We start from the raw sequence: 21914 nt of genomic DNA, 5'->3' as shown, positions 1-21914 counted from the left end.
TAGCCCCCCTCCCTCCTCCAAAAAAGTGGGGGTGGGAGCTGGAAGGTGTGGATGGCCATGCGGGCTTAACCTTGAAGGGGCACCCCATGCTCCTGAGCCCTGGCCCAGCAGTCTGGGGCGTGAAGCACCGGAGCCAGCAGCCGTGCCCTGGGGGCCAGCAGCCGGAGGACTGGAGAATCCTTGTCTTGGTCTAGTCGGACAGCTGCACCGCCAGGTGTGCCTGTGGAATTTGCTGTATTGCCGGCCTGTGCAGCTGGAGCGGAAAAGCCTCCGCGTCAGCGCCCCCAGCCTGACCACCGAATTCCTGTGCGGGGTGTGGAGCGCTGACCCTGCGGTCGCATGCCGGTGCAGGACCCTAAGAATTCAATAGGGCGGGGGTAGGAAGGGGCCTGTGGGACCCTCTGAGCCTCCTTGCAGTTCGGCGGCATGGTAACCGAGCCAGACTTCCCATCTGTTAAATGGGGACGGTGTCCCTTGGCCTTGCCCATCTCACAGGCTACCATGAGCAGTCAAAGATGAACATCTTTTAGAGGTGACCACCGATTGTGCACTTACTGTATACCTGACCCCTAGTAAAATAAGGTTTCATTTATTTATCTGGGCAACAAAGTTAGCACGATACCGACCTCATTTTTAGGTGAGGAAACAGAGAGATAAGGACTTATCCTAGGCCACGTGGGTAAATTCTGAATCTAGACTTGAGCCCATGTCTGTCTGACTGTGTTCTAAAGCATGGCCGCTAAACCCTATCAACTGCTACTTGGTGAATTTGCAGAGGGCTGTGAGCAGGTGAGCCATTATTTTTGGTCAGAGTGACACTCCCCAAATCTAGGAGGCAGTGTGGGTTAGTGGTTAAGCACTTCGCCCGTGAGGCACACCAGCCTAGTTTGAATCCTCACTGAGCTGGATTGCTCGCTGTGTGACTCTGACTAGGTCATTTTTTCAGCCTCTGTGCGCCTCTGTTTCCATGTGTAGACTGGAGTAATAGTACTACCTGTGGGGTTGTTGTGAGAAGGAAGAGAATCAAATACAATTGCCCTTCAACATGGGTTTGAACTGCACGGGTCCACTTATACTCAGATTTTTTTTTCAATAAATACATACAGTTCTGTAAATGTATTTTCTCTTACAATTTTCTTGAAAATATTTTTTCTCTACCTTACTTTATTGTAAGAATACAGTATGTAATATACTTAACATACAAAATATATGTTAATTGACTATGTTATAAGTAAGGCTTCCAGTCAACAGTACTTCAGTTTTAGGGGAGCCAAAAATACACAAATTTCCGACTGCAGGGGGATTGGTGCTCCTAATCTCTGCGCTGTTCAAGATCAACTGCACAGTAAAGCACTTAGCATGGTGCCACTGGACTCTTAATTAAGGCTCGATAAAACAGTGATTTTTTTTTTTTTTTTTTTTTTTAGAATCTAGGCATTTTATTCTCAGTTTGGTGTTATATACAGTATATATATGTCATTTCATAAATTATGAATTATAGCCCTAGCTGCTCTGGCTCAGTGGATAGAGCTCAGCCTTCGGACTGAGGGATTCCATGCCGGTCAAGGGCGCATGCCTGGGTTGCAGGCTCCATCCCCAATAGGGGGTGTGCAGGAGGCAGCCAGTCAATGATTCTCTTACATCACTGATGTTTCTATCTCTCTCTCCCTCTCCCTTCCTCTCTTAAATCAATAAAACATATATATATTTTTTAATAAAATATTAATTATAAGTAAGACTTATAAAATATAAATATGTAGTTTAATTAATATTTTTAAAGCAAATATCTATATGATGACCCACAGATAAAGAACTAGGACATTGCCTCTGATCTCAATGTCCTCCCTCCATTCTATAGGTATGCTGAACTGGGATACTCAGTTCCCTGCTTCCCCCCTCCCTCTCCCCACATAATTTTACCAACAACTCTTTCAAGCAACAACTGCTTCCTCATTCAAGGCCTCAACCTTGTGCCTGCCTGAGATAGGTCAGTTTGGGGTCTGCAAGAGGATCCTCAAGGCTGCTGGGGATGGTGTAAGATCCTTGGCAGCCCTTTCTACTGTTCTCCCTCATTACTGCCCCCCCCCCCCCCACACACACACACCAGCCCTTTTGACCTTGTGCCTGAACGGGCCCAGATAATGGGCAGCGGGAGGTTATGCACAGCCAGGAGACACAATCCTCTCCCAGTTAAGCAGTCAGGCAGGCTGGCCTCTGGAGACAAAGGTTTTGCTCAACTGCCTCACCCCAGGGGGTGGCTAGTCATCCCATCCAGCCAGAAGAAGAGGTGGCCAGAGATTAAGGAGGGGGAGGCATTGCAGGAGAGAGCTCAGAAGGAAGGAATTGGTGCAGGGGACGAAGACTTCAGCTGGCTGCCTAGGAGCTGTAGACAAAGAGGGCTGCTCACCCCCTGGGAGAATTACTGGCTGCCTATCTGCCCTGCCAACCCGGAGTGAATTATTTCACACACACTAGCCAACAAAAGAACACCTGCTGGTTGCTCTTTCTAGAATGATCTCTTCCCACTGTTCCTCGGGCCAGACCCAGCCAATCCTTTAGAAATCAACTCTTCCAACAACTCTTCCCTGAGCCTCCCTGTCCCTATTATAGAGTTCTCTCCTCATGGCCCCACACTTTCTCTACATAACCTATCATCATTCTACCTCAGCACCCTTCAAGCTTGATGGACCAGAAAACTCTGTCCCAGTGATTTACAATAAATTTCATAATGATTATCTTTCATTATTTCCTCTTCTGTTCATAAAGAAGCAATTTAAATTTTAAAATAATTTACTTTACATCATATATTAATAAGGATTCTTTTAAAAAATATTTTATTGATTTTTTTACAGAGAGGAGGAGAGAGGGATAGTCAGAAACATCGGTGAGAGAGAAACATGGATCGGCTGATCAGCGGCCTCCTGCACACCCCCCACTGGGGATGTGCCCGCAACCAAGGTACATGCCCCTGACCAGAATCGAACCTGGCACCTTTCAGTCCGTAGGCTGATGCTCTATCCACTGAGTCAAACCGGTTTCGGCTTAATAAGGATTCTTTTTTTTTAAATCCTCACCTGAGGATATTTTCCCATTGATTTTTAGAGAGAGTAAAGACAGAGGAAAAGACAAAAAGAAATACTGATGTGAGAGAAACACATCAACTGGTTGCCTCGTGCGTGCTCAAGCCCTGACCAGGGAGCAGTCTGCAACCCAGGTTCATGCCCTTGACAGGAATCGACTTGGGAACCTTTGGTCCACAGGCTAATGCTCTCTCCACTGAGCAAAACCGGGTAGGGCTTAATAATGATTTTAACATATTTTACAAAAAAAATTTTTGTGCATGTTTAGTAGCTGCCAGACACAGTTCTAGAAGCTTGAGATGCATTATTTAATAAAACAGGCAACGTTCCCTACCCTCTGGGGCTGACATTCAAGTAGGAGAGATAGAAAATAAACACATGAATAAATAAATCATAAAGTATGTTTAAAAAAGAAACTTTGATGGCATTCCTAATCCATAAAGATCTCTTAGTTTTTGCCACTTGATCAAGTGATACAGGCCAATTTACTTTTTAAAAACATATATTTTTTTTATTGATTTCAGAGAGGAAGGGAGAGGGAGAGATAGAAACCTCCATGATGAAAATAAGGATCAATCTTTAATCGGCTGCCTCCTGCATACCCCCTACTGGGGATCAAGCTCACAACTCTGGCATGTGCCCTGACTGGGAATGGAACTGTGAACACCTGGTTCATAGGGAAATGCTCAATCATTGAGCTACACTGGCTGGGCCAGACCAATTTACTTTAAAACATACCAAGATCACTGTCAGAATACAGGCTTCTTTTCCAATGGAAACACTTTTTTTTTTTTTTTTTTTTTTGGATTCTACTCCAGCAGACTTTAATTTTATGAATCAGTGATATTAGAATGTAACATGGTTATAAAAAATAAAAATTCTTTATAGAAAGCAGTAAAAACTTTCATTTCCTTTTACTTAATATCTAGTTTACATATATCCATGCCTGACCAAAGCACAATCATAATCTCAGATGATTTCCATGCAACCATTCCACAAATTTAGTGATTTTATATTTTTCAAAAACACTGCCATCGAAATAAAAAGACAAGTACAAGTGATTTTCAAAAAATTAAAAAGGCAGTTTATTAATTTGTCCAAGAGAAATTCAGACTTCAAGATAAATTCTATAATCTTGAAACTCTTGTAACAAAAGTAACATAAATATAGGGTTTGCTTATGAAATTATATTTAGCATTCAATAAGAAAATATTACTTTTTTTTGTAGCAGACATATTTTTCATTCTAGTTCTCCATTTCTATAAACATAAAGCCATGTGCTTCTGTAAAACGTGACTCTAATCCTAATCGGTTTGGCTCAATGGATAGAGACTGTGGATCGCCCTGCAGACTCAAGGGTCCCAGGTTTGATTCCAGTCAAGGGCATGTACCTTGGTTGCGGGCACATACCCAGTGGGGAGTGTGCAGGAGGCAGCTGATTGATATTTCTCTCTCACAGATGTTTCTAACTCTCTATCCCTCGCCCTTCCTCTCTGTAAAAAAACAATAAAATATATTTTAAAAAACAAACAAAACAAAACAAAAAAACAACCTGACTCTAAGAAACCTAAAATATAAAATTCTGAACAAAGGTCAAAATTATGATAATCTGACATAAAAATGTTAAACCTTATGTGATTTATTAAACTTTTCTCTTTATGAACATCTTTATCAGTTAAGATATTTCTTTAACAATAAACTCATCTACCTGTTCATTATTCAGTGGTTCAGTTCCCATAGGAGCAGTAGAAAAAATGCTTGATTCTTTACCTTATTTACTAGTTTTCAAAATAATTAGTTGATTCCTCCAAAAGTGGTCATTATGTTTTTCAAGTGCCATTATGAACCCATGGATTTAAACAGATGTGTGTTTCCATCCATTGAAGTTATTATTCTCATTTATGCTCAAATTGTCCCATCTTTGGCCTTTGGGAGCCTTTTTGTTGGTTCCTGTGCCCTCTTGAAATGACCTTACCAGACTTTTATTGCTTATGGCTTCCTTGCTTTCTGGTTTGACCAGATGGTCCAGCCTCAACTTATACATTTTTGGAAATTGTACCCTGGTCACTGTGGCTCAGTTGGTTGAGCATCTGCACTAAATCCCTTGCACCTGCACTAAAGGGTTGCTGGTTCAATTCCTGGTCAGGGTGTATGCCCAGATTGAGTGTTCGATGCGCCCTTGGGATGTGTGGGGGAGGCAGTAGATTGATGTTTCTCTCTCTCTCCCTTCCTTTCTCTCTAAAATCAATTTAAACATATATATATATATATATATATATATATATATATATATATATATATATTTGTTTGTTTGTTTGTTTGTTTTTTGTTTTTTTCTTTTAATTTATTTTTTTTTAATGTGGGAAATTGTATTTTTAAATTGTCTTAAATCTGAAATTATTAAACACGGGAGGTCCCATGCTTGGTAAACGGTTAGTAAATGCTGTTTGGCTGAATAAATTAATGATTACCACCCTCACTAGATTTTAAGTTCCTTAGACCAGAATCATATACTTCTGGCAAGTATTTGTTAAGTAGATAAATGGAATGAAAACCAATTAGGTGATACCAATGAAGTCTCAGGCAGGGCAAAACTCTGATATTTGTGGTCCTCTATCACCCCCTGGTGGGGAAGTGCAGAGCATAACTCTCCAATGCTTTGAAATCTAATGTAGTGTTTTCAAACTGTAGAGCTCTACCCATTAGCGAGTTGTAAAGTCAATTCTATGGATCATAACCAGCATATTTAAAAATTTTTATATATTTTTTATTGATTTTTTCATACAGAGGAAGAGAGAGGGATAGAAAGTTAGAAACATCGATGAGAGAGAGTCATGGATCAGCTGCCTCTTGCACACCCCCCACTGGGGATGTGCCCGCAACCAACGTACATGCCCTTGACCAGAATCGAACCTGGGACCTTTCAGTCCACAGGCCGATGCTCTATCCACTGAGCCAAACCGGTTTTGGCATACCAGCATTTTTAATTGAATTTATAATTGAATAGAAAATATCAGAGTGCCTTACACAGAGTAGAGGCAAATTCTGTCACGAACTGTCATAAAGCAATAGCTTTATCTATGTATCTATTAGCAAATATACTTACTTATACCCTACATATATATTTTTATCTGTGGTCTGGACCACAACCAGTGATTTGTTGGTAAATGATTAGCAACTAGCTACCTAGTGGGGAAATGTGTAAGTATGCAGGTACATACTTTTGTTATAGATTTTTCTTAATATAAAAAATATGTAGCACATGGTTTAAAAACAATGAAATAAGCAAATATCCTTTGTTATAAACTCCATATAGCTAAATAATTCTCACAGAATGCTCTCATTGATATTTTGCTGGACTCTTGTATCCATAGCCAACCTGTAGTTTCAAGTCAGCCATGTTTGACTAATGGAGTTGCATCTGATTTGTAGCACCTGCCAATTTCCTTGGTGTAAATACTCCCAGCATATTTCTTGTCACTGAACGTGGAGGGAGTTGGGAAGAACTGCACTTGGGAATGTAACCTAATTTGGGAATAGGGTCTTTGCAGATCTAATTAAGGATCTCAAGATGAGATTATCCTGGACTTAGAGGGGCCCTCTAAATCTAATGGCTAGTGTCCTGAAAAGAAACAGGAGAGAAGACACACAGAGGAAAGAGGGCCACGTTAAGACAGAGCAGAGACTGGGGTTATTCAGCGACAAGGAATGCCAAGGGCTGACAGGCAGTCACGAGAAGCTAGGCGAGTGCCACGGAAGGGTCACGTCCTCACAGCCTCCGGAAGGACCAAGCCTGCCCACAGCTTCATTTCAGACTGCTGGCCTCCGCAACTGGCAGATACCACATTCCTGCTTTCCCAGGCCATCGAGTTTGTTGTGGTGATGTGTTATGGCCGCCCCAGGAAACTGACACAGCAGCAAAGGTATGACCGCAGTTTGGGAAACACTGACTTAGACACCAGCCATGCCCGGCAGACAGAGGACATAGTTCTGTGATAAACTGAGGGCCGAGTTTCCAATACCCTCAATCTGATCTCCGCAACAGGCCCCTAACCGGCATTTTCACTCAACAAAAATTAAGTGTTTTGAAAGTGAAAATAAATTGAATAGTTTAAACTCCATAGCTGCTTTAAAACACGTTTATTTTCTAATGGGATTTGATCTCAGGTCCCAATAGGGGGATCACCATATCGGACCTCGAGTTCATAAGCTCACTTTTGGGAAGGATGGGTCGGCCCTTGTCTCACCATGTTACAGAAGGCTCGGGTGGAGGAGGCGTCTCGCGCCTCCAGGAGAGACTCGGCCATGCTGTGATCACCGTTCTAGCGCCTACAAGGCTCTATTTGCTCTCCCCACCTCCAGCAAACACCCCCACGGGCGCCTTTTCCCCAGACCAGCGCAAGACGCGGAGGCCGAGGTTCGAACCTGCTACAGGCGGAGCGGGTGGCCTGTAGCAGGCCTGAGGGAAGCGAGAGGCGCAGAGCCTTGCGTTCGGGGACAGAGGCCCCCGGCGGCCGACACGGGGAGCAGCGCTGGCGCACGCGTTCCTCGGGGGGCGGGGCCCGCGGGTTGTGCGCGCATGCGCCCGAGGGAGGAGGCGTTCCGGACTGGGCCTAGGGCGCGACGGTGGCCGAGAGCGCACACAGGGCGGCGGACGGTGGCCGACGAGGTCCGGCATGGAGCACTTAGAGCGCTGTGCGTGGTTCCTCCGGGGGACGCTGGTGCGGGGGGCCGTGCGGCGCTACCTGCCCTGGGCGCTGGCGGCCTCCATGCTGGCGGGCTCCCTTCTCAAGGAGCTCTCCCCGCTGCCCGAGAGCTACCTCAGCAACAAGCGCAACGTCCTCAACGTGTGAGTGCGCCCCGGGTCCTCTCCTGCCCCCGCCATAGCCGGCCGGCGGTCGCCTCGTCCAGAGCTGGGGGCCAGCTGCTCTGACGGACGAGTCGGTGGAAGGGCAGCATCTGCACGCGTGTCGCGGCCGAGGGACCCCGGCATAGCTAGTGTCGCTAGCAGTTCGGTGTGCACACGCAAACGGGACAGCCTGGGCAGGTGACGAGCAGGGTGGGGTGTGACTGTGTGTAGGAGCGCAGGGCGGGGAGCGGGGTGAGCCAGCCTACGTCTCTGCTCCCCCACCTCCCCGGGAGTCAGGAGTTGGCCCCTATCCTGGGGGCGATGCCCCCCTCCCTGCAGCCTGCCGGTGTCAATCCCCATGCCTCCACCCTAACCCCAACCCCCCAGATCTTATGACAGTTCCATCACCACCTGTGACAGAGCTGTCCCCCTTTCGCTTTGGGAGCCTTGTCCCAGCCTAGGACGGGGCCCGCACTGCGAGATAACCTCGGAGGAGTGGAACCCTCCAGGCTATGCCCTTTCCCCAGATCTCCTTGGACTTTCCCAACCACTCAAAGTTCATGGCAGGGACCCAGGAAAGCAATCCAGCTGGGCTCTTTGCAATACCGCCTTAACTGCACCCACTCACTCCTTTTCCTTCTCTTCTCTTCTCTTCCCTTCTCTTCTCTTCTCTTCTCTTCTCTTCTCTTCTCTTCTCTTCTCTTCTCTTCTCTTCTCTTCTCTTCTCTCTTTCTTTTTCTTTCTTTCTCCTCTGACTGTTGCACAAAAACACTACTGCAGTAGGTAAACTCTGAACGATGACATTTCTTCCTTGCTGTGGCCCTAGATTCTTTAGAATTACAGTGTCAGCAGCATCTCTCTAAATCAACCCAACTTCAGTTACCTACTTCAAATCCCGGCCTCTGTCCCGAGCAGTTTTGCCAGATGCCTGACAGGTGTTTGCTCTGGCAAGTTCTGTATTAGTGTCAGGGAAAACATTTAGGATAGGCCCTGGGGTGGTGTCTTAGGAACCTTTGGAACCCAGGAAAGGGTAGTCCTGTCCTTGGCTACCTTCCTTCCTCACCCACTCACTTAGTCCAGTGGAGGCTGGACTAAGAATAGATTATGAGAGTGGTGGTCGCCCCAAGTCTCCTGCCTGTTGCTGCTGGTCCCCAGGCCAGCCCCTTTGACAGCACAGGGGAGGCAGATGAGGCAACTGCTGCTTTATCTGGCCTGGGTGAGTGGGGAGCCACGCAGCCTGGCAGACAAGCCCCTGTTGTTTGCCAGTAGCCATGGGTTCTGGCATTTTGTACCAAGCTTCTGTGCTAACTCATGGAAAGGAACCAGTGAATCATTGGCTCAGAAAGGGATTTAAAAATATCACTGGGTTCCCTCAGCTCTGTTTGACACCTGAGGAGACAGGCCTAGAGAAGTACGGCGATAAGGTAAGTAGAGTCAGGATTTGAGTCTGGATCTTCTAGTGTGACGTCATGCTCTTTTCCGAGATCCTTTTCTGCTGCACAGGAGGGAACCCTGGTGTAAAAAAGCATGAGCTCTGGGACGGCCAGACCTTGGCTTCGTCTGTGCTTGTGGGTTGTGTAAGTATGACCCAGGGCGAGTTTTTCAACTTCTCTGAGTCTCAGATTCTTTCTCTATAAAATGGGGAAAATGATTCCTTCCTCCAGGGAGTGTGCGTGTTCTATGGGAAAGTGAAGGTAGGTGAAAGCTCTTAGCATATGGCAGGTGCTCAACTATGATTACTTTCCTGAACAGGTAGCATAGTGCTTAAGATCACAGACCCAGCTCTAAGACTTGTGATCTCCACTTCAGGCCAGTCTCCTCATGCAGCACAGCCACAGTGCAGAATCAGTTTTCTTGTCTGTAAATGAGGATAATAACAGTCCCTTATCATATACAGTTGCTAAGGGCTAAGTAGTTAAAACACTTAAAGTATTTAGTAAGTTGTCATCTGCAGCTTTTATCAACTTTTCTCATGTTCCCTCCCTTGAGAGTCTAGAGACCTGGGTTGTGACATTGTTTCCTCTCTACCACTGTGCCCTCTCTTCACCTCCACTCTCCCTCCTCTGCCAGGTATTTTGTCAAAGTGGCCTGGGGCTGGACCGTCTGTCTCCTCCTGCCTTTCATTGCCCTCACCAACTACCACCTGACAGGCAAGGCTGGCGTGGTCCTGCGGCGGTTGAGCACCCTGCTTGTGGGCACGGCCATCTGGTACGTCTGCACAGTCATCTTCTCCAGCGTTGAACACTACACGGGCAGCTGCTACCAGTCCCCCGCCCTGGAAGGGATCAGAAAGGAGCCCCAGGATAAGCAGCAGTGCCACCGGGAAGGGGGCTTTTGGTATGGCTTTGACATCTCAGGCCACTCCTTCTTGCTGACCTTCTGTGCCCTCATGATTGTGGAGGAGATGGCTGTGCTGCACGAGGTGAAGACGGACCGAAACCACTGCCTCCACACCACCATCACCACCCTGGTGGTCGCCCTGGGCTTCCTGACCTTCATTTGGGTGTGGATGTTCCTGTGCACTGCCGTTTATTTCCACAACCTGTCCCAGAAAGTGTTTGGCACCCTGTTCGGTTTGCTGGGCTGGTATGGCACCTACGGGTGTTGGTATCTGAAATCTTTTTCCCCAGGACTTCCTCCCCAGACCTCTAGTTTGAATTTGAAGCAAGACAGTCATAAGAAATAAAAAAAAGAAACAAAAGGAGTGACAGCAGGACAATGGGTAATATATTTTTCTTAATTATTTGACTAAATTATTGATCCTACGTCAGAGAGGAAGCTTACCAGGCAGTTTTGGTGGGTGATGGCGGAGTCTGGGGAGTGACTGGCGACGTCACTGTGTGTCCCAAGCACCGCCATTTCCCGTTAGGCACTTTTTGTCCCTGGCAAGACTTGACCTTAATCTGGACTGTCCGTTTTGTCCCTAGAGGGCACTTAGGCTCAGGGAGAGTGCAGAATCAGGAAAGCCGCCTTTGTGTGGCTGAAGGGGAGGCCAGCATCTCAGGACTCCTCTGCCGCCTTTGTTCTCTCCCTGATTCTAGTTTCCTTTTGTTTTGGTGACGGTTGATGCTGTTATTTAACAATATTTCTCTCGGGACAAAATAACCAACTGTTGCCTGAAAGACAATGGTTTTAGTATTTGTTTCATCTGTGGGCTGTTAACTATTACAACTGGCTTATGATTAGCTATCAAAACACTTAAACTGGAGTGCCTCTCCTAGTGAATATTGGATGAACAGTGATCATTTTCCATCATGTTATCTGCTACATATATTGGTGTCAATAAGGCTAAGGTTTCTTTCGTATATTTTGAGTGAATGCTTTATAGTTTTTGATAACAACTGTGCATTTGTTCTTTGTTGACAAAACTGAAAATAACTCACAACTCCACTGCTGCACTTTGGCACATGTGTGTAAATTGCTTCGAGGGGGTTGTTTTTAGAACACTAGCTTTTTATAAACCAAACTCTTGGCTTATGGTATTAAATTCCACCTGTGAGGCTCTTTTCCTGTTAAGAATAAAATCAGGAAGTAGACATTTTAATAACAACTTGATCAATTTTAAGCCAAGTCAGAGTAATTTTACAAAATGCGCAATTGCACTGAAACTTTCCTGACCACATGTCATTGGTATAAACTGACCTGTGCTTCAGAGTCATGTGTATGTTGATCATTAGCTGTGGCCTGAGGCATTTTTCCCTTTTGGATATGATTATGATAAGTCAGAAGTGAAGGAGAATGTTCTCCATTGCCTTTGATGGCAAGACACTAAGCTGTTTGCACAGGTGTCCTTATCAAATGGTGGCATGACTTTGGTTCCACCCTCCTCTTATCTGTACCACCATCAAAGGCAAACCAAACCTCTTCTCTTGGTCTTGAAACCACCTTTTCTGTCCCCTTTGCAGCCCTTCTCAATTTCCCGCCCTGTGGTTCTGTGGTCCTGACCGTGAGAATGCTGGGAAGGATTAGAAATCCTGTCACCTCCGCCTCACAAAGGCACAGTTATATGCTCTGTGATAAGACACCCCCTTCCCCTCCCTCAGGCTGTCTCCTTAAGCCTTTCAAACAGAACCCCTTGCATATTGGATAATCCTTTGAAGCTTCTTTGACGCCCCCATGACCCCCCAGTTAATAGCATACAGATGAGCACTGCACTCTCTGGCTTAACTCAGGCTGAGGTTGTTAGGAGCTTGCGCTCTGGAAAACCTTCAGGGGTAAATCATGTTTCATACAGGATATATTTACAATATGAAGTTTGTATCCCCTGTGTACCCAGTTGAGCTGCAAGTTACCTTGTATCAATCAAAATGTGAGGTGGCCCGGGGCTGGTGTGGCTCAGTGGTTGAGCATCAACCTATGAACCCGGAGGTCAGGGTTTGATTTCCCATCAGGGCACATGCCCGAGTTGCCATCTTGATCCTCAGTGTGGTATTTGTAAGAGGCAGCTGTTTGATGATTCTCTCTCACCATTGATGTGTCTATCTCTCCCTCTCCTTTCCTCTCTGAAACCAATTTAAAAAAATGTATTATATAAAAAAAAAAAAAAGTGAAGTGTGTTACTTTGTACCCGAAGAAGGTAACAGAAACGCTGGCAATGAAATTTGGAGGTGTCACCCTGGTGCTTGGGAGCATTGGAAAAGGGCAGTGGCCCCAGGAGATTAGTTTTGCTCTGTGGAGTGGGAGTGGGGTGGAAGTGGGGGTGGAGTAGGTAGCAGGAACTTGTGGAAGGGATTGAAATCTCTCCAAAGTTTCATGTTCAGCACCAAAAGGCAACAGGCACAAGGTGACTCCAGAAGTTCATTTGTCACACTTAAATCTCTAGACATTTTTCTCGTCTGGATCTGATTTAAGCTCAGCATTAAATAATTCTGCAGGAGGGGAAAAAAAAAAAAAAACCTCTGCAGAAAGTATCCATTACGGAGCCTTGTACATCGATTAGTCTTCCACTGCTTCCTGATCATTCTTAGCACCCTTGCCTTTGTCTTGGGAGCGTGCCTTCTGTCCCTATGTGAGACACTTTGGTGCAGCTGAGTTTGGGTGTAAGCCAATGAGATGTGGGTTCAACTCTTGACATCACTGCTGAGAGCCATCTGACCGCGGGCAAGCCTCATTTTCCTCGTGTAATACAGAGGTGACACTGTTAGGACTCAGGGACATGATGCGTGTAAAATGCCCAGCGCATGTATGGTCCCCTACCCCTTTTTCTTGATTAAGCCGTTTCAAACTTTTTGGCTCCTCCAGAGAATGCAGGGAAACTAACATCTTTTGAATGGCATTTGGGGGTCTGTGTCTCCTTGTTGAAATAAGCTTCATTGTCTTTTGAAAAGTGTGCTGTCCCCAGGCGCTGAACAAGAGGCTTTTGAGGGCATCTGTGATCCCAGAATACTGCCATGCTGGTCGTGCCTCTCCACATGGAGGTTCATTCCCTGACGCCCCGTTTTCCATGTGCATCTGTCATAGTCTGAGTACCAGATTGTATTTAGAGAATGACTCTTGCCACTGTTATATACACACAGGTCCTATGTGTAAACAAGCAAATTAAGTAAACAGGAGATAATGAAATACCATATTCCAGCTTCTGTGTGCTCCTTTCTAATACATTTAAGGAAGTCTGCAATCCGTACTGCTCAGCTCACTTTATGAAAGTAGCATTAATTCTTTGTATATATGGCTGTAGTTAATTTTATTTTTTTTCTCTCCTAAGTCCTGTAAACTAAATATGTGTTCAGTCATATATTTAGCTTGATTTACTCCCTCCCTCCACCATATCTGTGTCTTGGAGTCCTGGCCTCTGGATCATATTCTTGGCAGGAGAAGAGGTAAGCCTCATGGAAATAACACCAAAGAGCATTTACAAAGTTCACTCAAATGAGGTCATCTTTGAAAGTGCCTCAGAGCCCTGGAGACCTAGATGCAGGTGAAGGCTATTTGTGCCTTTTAGGGCCCACTCATTTGCCAGCATGACCTACTTGGGCAACCCCAGGTAGTGTCTGCGAAAGCTCAATGGCTCCAGGATTAGAATCTCCTCACACAGCAACATTCCTCTCCAAATTCTTTCAGTAGCAATGAACCCTTCTTGAGTTCATACTGTGAGCCAGGAGCTGGGAAGGATGATAGGTTCCCCCTCTCTTGGACCTTGTAGTCCAAAGTCAGTCCCTTTGGAGCCTAAGGTGTGTGCTGGGATTGCAAAGGTAAATTTGGCACACCTATACCTTCGAGGAATTTTCACCATAAAGTGTCTGAGTGCTGGTTAAGGTCAAGGTATGGGAATAGAAAGCAATGGACAACCAGCTGCGCTAGGAAATGAGGGAATGTATTCACAGAGTCTAACAATTCTTTTGGGCCTTGAAGGATGAGGAGGAGATCAAGCAGTTAGGCAGAGAAGGGCATCCAAGGAAGTTAAGAACACCATGCCTAAGGACACATAGCTATGCTGCCATAATTTTTATTCAGATGGCCCTACTCAAGAAACCTAACTCTCCCATCATTTTCAAAAGCAACGGAGATGGAAGAAAGGCAGACTGACAGGACTGTTTGAGCCAGGTCTCACCATTGCTTTTTCTGATTTTCTGTGTGACCTTGAATCAGTGACTCAGCATCTCTGGGTCTCACTTTCCGTGGCTGATAAATGATGGTAGTGGATTGAATAACCTCACCAACTCTCCTACTCTCTTCTGTTTCTCTGTGCTGTTTGATGACAAGTTCTTCCAAGCTGGTTATGACTTTTATTTTAGGAAAGAACATGAAAAGAAACTCCCTCTCGGAGCTGAGGTGGCAGCTGGGTGAGTGATGAAGGAGCGGCCCTCTGGATGCACTTATCACAGTCTCTCCCCCCACCCCCCGCCCCCCACTTTCTCTGCGTTGGCAGCCTGTTGTAGTTCAGACCTTTGCATGGGTTCATATAGGGTTTCTGGATGTGGGAAGCTGATCCTAGTTCCCAGAGGGGTGAACTACAGAAGTCTTTTTAAAAAGTCTCCAAGTTTTCCGGACCTGGTGGAGCAGGAGGCGCCATCATGGGAGTCGACATCCGGCACAACAAAGACCGCAAGGTCCGGCGCAAGGAGCCCAAGAGCCAGGACATCTACCTGAGGCTGCTGGTCAAGCTGTACAGGTTCCTGGCCAGAAGAACCAACTCCACTTTCAACCAAGTGGTGCTCAAGAGGTTGTTCATGAGTCGCACCAACCGGCCGCCGCTGTCCCTTTCCCGGATGATCCGCAAGATGAAGCTTCCTGGCCGTGAGGGCAAGACCGCCGTGGTCGTAGGGACTATCACTGATGACGTGAGAATCCAGGAGGTGCCCAAACTGAAGGTGTGTGCCCTTCGCGGGAGCAGCCGTGCCCGGAGCCGCATCCTCAAGGCTGGGGGCAAGATTCTCACCTTCGACCAGCTGGCCCTGGACTCCCCCAAGGGCTGTGGCACTGTCCTGCTTTCTGGTCCTCGCAAGGGCCGCGAGGTGTACAGGCATTTCGGCAAGGCCCCCGGAACCCCCCACAGCCACACCAAACCCTACGTGCGATCCAAGGGCCGGAAGTTCGAGCGTGCAAGAGGCCGCCGGGCCAGCCGCGGCTACAAAAACTAACCCTGAATCCTGTCATGTTATTAAAGAGGTTTTGGACGCTGAAAAAAAAAAAAAAATAAAAAAATAAAAAAATAAAAAAGTCTCCAAAATAGCTGGGACCGGTTTAGCTCAATGGATAGAGCGTCGGCTTGGGGACTGAAGGGACCCGGGTTCGATTCCGGTCAAGGGCATGTACCTTGGTTGCGGGCATATATCCCCAGTAGGGGGTGTGCAAGAGGCAACTGATCGATGACTCTCTCTCATCGATGTTTCTAACTCTCTATCTCTCTCCCTTCCTCTCTGTACAAAATCAATAAAATATATTTAAAAAAAAAAAAGTCTCCAAAATAAAACCATTTTTCATAGCTATTAAGGAGGAGGTAGTTTCTGTTAAGAGAAACCCTGTGCAGTATAGTCATCTTCAGAAATTGTCCTCTTAAAGTTGAACACCAGCGCAGAAAACAGATGTTCTTATACCTTGAGGCACATGTGTCAAACACAAGGCCCGCGGGCCAAATCCGTCCCGCCAGGCCTTGCAATGTGGCCCGCACCGCGCTGTCATCACTGCACTCCGCTGCGTTTCCATCACAATGACAGTTTATGACTGTTCAGTAAACCATTCGGCCCGCGATTTAGGCTGGATTTTAGATTTTGGCCCCTTCTCTGATTGAGTTCGACACCCCTACTGGGGTGTGGTGGTAAACTGGTACAACCTGTTTAAATGGTAACCTAGTAGTATCCAAACTTGAATTGTGCAGACCGTTCCCCAAGAGGAGGGGAACCTATCATCCTTCAGTCTAGGGTAGGGGTGTCAAACTCAATCAGAGAAGGGGCCAAAATCTAAAATCCAGCCTAAATCGCGGGCCGAATGGTTTACTGAACAGTCATAAACTGTCATTGTGATGGAAACGCAGCGGAGTGCAGTGATGACAGCGCGGTGCGGGCCACATTGCAAGGCCTGGCGGGACGGATTTGGCCCGCGGGCCTTGTGTTTGACACATGTGGTCTAGGGTTTGGGCTATGGAAATGCTTGTAGAAGTGGACAAAGATAAGTACAAAGATTTTATGCAGCTCTGTTACCGTGAAAAGTTGTCAGCTCCAATGCAATCAGTTAAATAAATTATGGTAGCTCTGTATTAGCAATATAATGCAGTCATTATAAAGAATAAATGTTCTATTTAGTGTGGAATTTGGTGGCTGGAAGACTTGGTTTTGTGCTGACTGTAATGTACAGCTGTGTGCCCTTAAACCAGTTAATGTCTTCGAGCCTCTGTAAATGAGGTGATAGTGCCTCACCTCTTTCAACATTCACTGCCCCAATCATTGAGGAGCTTCAAGTAAACCAGGCACTGTGCTGGGCACCGCATGCATTCGAAGAGCCATGGTGTTTTCAGGGGGTTTACACACTAGTTGGGCACAGACAATAAAATGAACAACTCCAAACAGGGTGCTGGGCTCAAAAGCAGAGTGCCCCCCCAAAACTGCCCTAACATTGTCACAGCTCAGGCAGAGATGATTTACACAAAGCTCTTAGACAAGCAAAGGAGTGGGCGAGGTTGGCATGGACTCAAGCCAGACTGCCTGGGTTCCAATTCTGGCTCTGCCATACACACTGGCTGTGTCACCTTCAGCAGTTCCTTAACATCTATGCCTTGGTTTCCTCATCTGTAAAATGGGAGTAATTGATACTTATAAAGTGCTTAGAACACAGGACCTAGTATATATGGGGTGCTATATAAATGTCTTTCAAGTGCACAGTAAGTCCCTAATGTGCCCTCATTACTGTAACCACTTTAAAATCAGGACAGAGAAACCCCATAAGTAGCCCTCATAGATGCACAATATTTTATAATCATTAGTTCCCATTTTGGTCCACTCAGAGGTAGTTAAAACGTAGTCAATGAATGGGGAAGGCCGTGTCCCAGTGATCTAGCATGGGAAACGAGTCCCTAAGGCAGCATTCTGGTTTCCAGATTAACTAGAGCGTGAGGGAGAGCAAGAGACAATTTTTCCAGGAGAGGACAGTCGTATCCATGGGGTTCTTTTGGCCAAAGGAAAGCAATCCTCCCTCTTACTCCCCTTCCTCTGCCTCTCCTCCCTCCCCCTTTTGAGGTGCTGTCTATTCACAGGCAACCCAAGGGCTGCCTGGTCTTGGCTTCCAGGCTACATGTTTTGGGGGAACTGATCTGGAAGCTTTATCATGGAGCCTTGTGACTTCCTGTCTTCTCTGCTTTGGCTGCCTGGGGAATGTGTGTGAGTGCTCAGGAGGTAAGTAGGTGGGGATGCCTGAGAGCCACCTTGATTAGCTTACTGGAGCAAAGTTACTCAGGCCTTGTCCTACCGCTGCTGTGGCCCATTTCCCAACCACTCCTTTTATTGCTTCTTGCCTCTACTTGCATTGGCTGAGCATGCTGTGTTTGCCAGGTATCCCTGTGCAGCTGGGGACGGAGGCAGGGGTGAGTGGGTGGGGGTATAAATGGACTCTCATCTGGAGTTTTAGAGGCATTGGACTTGAGCAAGTAGACTGCATCCAAATCCTGCCTACCCACTCCTCAGCCATGTGGTCTTAGGCAAGTCACTTAGCTTCTCTGGGCTTGTTACTCATCTCTGAAAGGGGGATAATTCTTCCTCACTAGTCTTTGACATCATAGATGGGAAAATATTTTATGAGCTTTAAAATATCATGCATCTTTGAGGGCTACTTATTATTGAGGAGGAGATTTATCTTTACCTAATGAGTCTCTCAAAAGCCTGGGCACTGTAACTCCATCAGGTGGTACAGTTTTTTCAGATGTGGTTTCCACATGAAAGCAAATCAGCGTAGATTTGACACGTTGCATTCAGTTCCTGGTCTGGAAAATGTTATTCTATCAGTGGGGGCCACCAAAAGCCCTGAGCTCTACTCGGCAGGATGTGCAGCAGTGAGCAGCACGTCCTCACTTTCTTACAGTACATGTCAGCTTATCTGTTCTCTGGCATCATCTAGTCCAGCGGTCGCCGGCCGGTGTCCACAGACCACTGGTGGTCCGTGAGGTCCGAAAGGTTGGTAACTACTGATCTAGTCTGGATTATTCTTTTTTTTTAAATATATTTATTGATTTTTTACAGAGAGGAAGGGAGAGAGATAGAGAGCTAGAAACGTCGATGAGAGAGAAACATCGACCAGCTGCCTCTTGCACACCCCCTACCGGGGATATGCCCGCAACCAAGGTACATGCCCTTGACCGGAATCGAACCCGGGACCTTTCAGTCCGCAGACCAACACTCTACCACTGAGCCAAACCAGCTTCGGCTAGTCTGGATTATTCTGATGTCCTCTAAGAACACACTGATCCACCACATTGATGACATCTTGCTGTACCTGTGAGCAGGAAATAGCAGGTACACCAGATGCTTTAGGAAGACCCAGGCATGTCAGAGGGTGGTATGTAAACCCCATGGGCATTCAGAAGCCTGGCAGCTTGGTAAAGTTTCTAGGGACCTGGAGGTTAGGAAACGTCGGGTTATCCCTTCCAAGTAAAAGACAAGTTGCTGCTCCTATCCCCAAGAAAAAAGCACAACTGGTAGCCCTCTTTGGGTTTGGGAGGGAATGTACATGCAATTGTGTGCGGCTGCAAACCATTTACTGAGTAACCCATACATAGGACAGCCAATTTTGAATGGATCCCAAGGCAGATTTAGGCCACAGTGCAAGATGCTCGGCCAGTTGAGCTACATGACCCAGTCGATCCAATGGTGTTTAAGTTGTTTATGATATTTACAGTTTACATTTCCTTTTCAGCCCCCAGCAAGTCCTAATAGGAAAATCTCTGCCCATCTCTAGGACTTAGAGCAAAGTCATGTCCTCTTCTACAAATAACAATTATTCCTTTAAAATACCCTGAGTGGCCAAATTATTATCTATGATCTCTGAATGCACAATAATCTGGCCACTCAGTGTATATTCTATATAATAAAAGGCTAATATGCAAGTTGTCTCCTCAACCAGGAGCTGGACCAGCAGGCAAGCCGGCCACTCGCCCATGCCCCCTCCCCCTGGCCAGGCTGCCCGGATCCCACCCATGCACAAATTCATGCACCCAGGCCTCTAATGTTTTATACACACACACACACACACACACACACACACACACACACACTGAGTGGCCAGATTATTATGCGTTCAGAGGTCATAATATGGCCACTCAGTGTATAGTGACTGGCTTGCTACTGAGCTGTGATAGAGACCTAACACCTGACCAGGAGACATCAACTGACTATGTAACCTGAGCTGCCCATCATGGACTAGATGTCATCTGATTCATCAAGTTATAAAGCTAGACATGTATCACAGCATTCTCTCATCAAGTGAGAATGTCACCTATTCCTACCACATTGCCACCGCTTCCTCAGTCAATACCTAAGGCCCCATAACAAATACCCTGGGATCAATTGATGGAGGAAGAAAAAGCTCAGGCCTGGAACCAATTGGAAGTGGGTGGTTGCAGCACTATAGGAAGGCCCTGAAAAACATTGGAGAAGGGAAATCTTTTCAGTGAACAGAACTTCAAGCAATACAGTCGGCTCTCCCTATCTGCAGGTTTTGCATCTGCAGATTCAACCAACTAGGTAGGGATAAAAATATTTGGGGAGAAGTGTTACTTTAAAAAAAATTACTGCTGAAACTGGTTTGGCTCAGTGGATAGGGTCCCAGGTTCGATTCCGGTCAAGGGCATATACCTTGGTTGCGGGCACATCCCCAGTAGGGGGTGTGCAAGAGGCAGCTGATCGATGTTTCTCTCTAATCTATGTTTCTAGCTTTGTATCCCTTCCCCTTCCTCTCTGTAAAAACTCAATAAAATATATATATATTTTTTAAAAATTACTGATTTTAGAGAGGGAAACTTGGTTTCAGTCTTGGTATTCCATACAACATTGCTTCTGACCAAAGAGGAGACATTATAGTAAAATAAATGTAGCAGTGTGATTATACCTATGGAATTTTCTGATCTTATCTAGAAGCAACAGACTTATAGAAAACTGAGATGGCCAGCTGGGAGACACTGCAATGTTGGGATGCTGTCTAAAGGATACATCACATACTTTGTACCAACCATAGTGCTATTTCTCCACATGCAGAAAACGGATCCAGCAATGCTGAGGTGGAAATGGGAGGGACTACTTTCACTATTGCACAAAATAACCCATTCACAAAAAATGTTACTTTCTATCCCTAAAACTTTGGACTAGATATTTGGCTAGATATTATAGTTATCAAGGAAGGAATGTTTCTATTAGGGAAAACATTGATTGCCACTCAGCCATTTTGAGTTTCTCATACCATTGCATGGCTATGGTATGAGAAGTGTTCAGAGATCAAAGGTTACGCTACTGGCTGGCATGATTGGTCTGAACATCAAGAGTAAATTGGATTGCTGCTACAGTGGTGGCATGGAAGATTGTATGGGAACTAGAAGATTCTTTGGGGGCCCTGTTATACTTCCACATCCAACAGTAAAAGATTAATAGAAGATGACAATAGCCCAAGTCTGAATCATTTCACCAGTAAAATACCCCAAATATGAGGTCCTGGCTGGGGGCAAATCAAACCAAACAAACAAAAAAAGAATAGCGAGTGGGGAAAAAAGAAATTATAAATATCAAAATGACCTTAGGATCAATTACAGAAATGAGAGCTGAAGCAACTATGAGTGTTTTCTTTCCTGCTTGTCATATATGTGCATATATTGCATATAAAGATTACTGGTGATAGCTAAATTGATGTTTTAATCTACATATTACAGTATATTGAGGTGTGCCTCTATAGGTGACCTCTAGGACTAGAGGTGGACCAAAAAGAGACTCTTGACATCATCCAGAGTGATGTTACTGACGGGTGGGGCTTTGAGAGAAGTTGTATCCTCATTTCAGGAGAGCATTGGTCCCGTTAGGATTAAGCATGATGTTATTGTCCATGCGTGGAGTTCAGTTATGAGTGGGAGGGTCTGTGTGGATGTTTAAGGAGCCAAGGGGTGGACAGCGTTAGAAGTGCTTGTCCTGTCTTGGCCCTGGCTATTCTTTTCTTTCATCTTGGTGGGAAAAATTCTTATATTTTTTTAATAAAATAAAACTATGCCTTATGTTCCACAAATTACACTTCTGGTTTAACGCTCTTGGGGCATTTGAACACATTTTTCCCTGGGAAATTGTGGGGACATGTGCCCTGGGAGCCCCCCCCCCCCCCGAAAGGCTATTACATAAGCAAAAGGCTGTGAGCATGCTCTGTAAACTGTGAAGCACTCTCCCCAGTTTATGTCAAGAGGTGGGTTTATGTTAAGAGCAGAACTTTGCCAAGTCTATCTGGGAGCCTTCCCTACACTCATCAACTTGAAACCTGAACTCACTGATGCTGAATCTTGTGTCTCCACCTCTCTGACACCAGCCTTT

The 21914-nt window shown here is 45.9% G+C and overlaps 2 protein-coding genes across 4 annotated transcripts; both read left to right on the top strand.

The window, feature by feature from the left end:
• Positions 1 to 7684: 7684 nt before the first annotated feature.
• On the top strand, positions 7685 to 13496 carry FITM2 (fat storage inducing transmembrane protein 2). Of its 3 annotated transcripts, none has more exons than XM_036417924.2 (2): positions 7685 to 7929; positions 10000 to 13496. In XM_036417924.2, the coding sequence occupies exons 1-2, from the start codon at positions 7757 to 7759 to the stop codon at positions 10613 to 10615; spliced, it is 789 nt and encodes a 262-aa protein (XP_036273817.1). In that variant the 5' UTR covers positions 7685 to 7756; the 3' UTR covers positions 10616 to 13496. The 3 variants fall into 3 exon arrangements, with proteins under 3 accessions (XP_036273817.1, XP_045430613.1, XP_036273820.1); XM_045574657.1 differs by lacking the exon at positions 7685 to 7929 and adding an exon at positions 8671 to 8885; XM_036417927.2 differs by lacking the exon at positions 7685 to 7929 and adding an exon at positions 8935 to 9506.
• LOC118707522 (60S ribosomal protein L18-like) lies at positions 9599 to 15578 on the top strand. Its single transcript, XM_036417929.2, has 2 exons — positions 9599 to 9602; positions 14910 to 15578. Exon 2 carries the CDS (start codon positions 14943 to 14945, stop codon positions 15507 to 15509), a length of 567 nt encoding a protein of 188 aa, XP_036273822.1. The 5' UTR covers positions 9599 to 9602; positions 14910 to 14942; the 3' UTR covers positions 15510 to 15578.
• Positions 15579 to 21914: the final 6336 nt, after the last annotated feature.

Source organism: Pipistrellus kuhlii, unplaced genomic scaffold, assembly GCF_014108245.1.
Source record: "Pipistrellus kuhlii isolate mPipKuh1 unplaced genomic scaffold, mPipKuh1.p scaffold_m20_p_6, whole genome shotgun sequence".
Classification (NCBI taxonomy): Eukaryota; Metazoa; Chordata; class Mammalia; order Chiroptera; family Vespertilionidae; genus Pipistrellus; species Pipistrellus kuhlii.
Note: the sequence above shows the minus strand (reverse complement) of the source record. Positions and strands in the feature narration are given on the sequence as shown.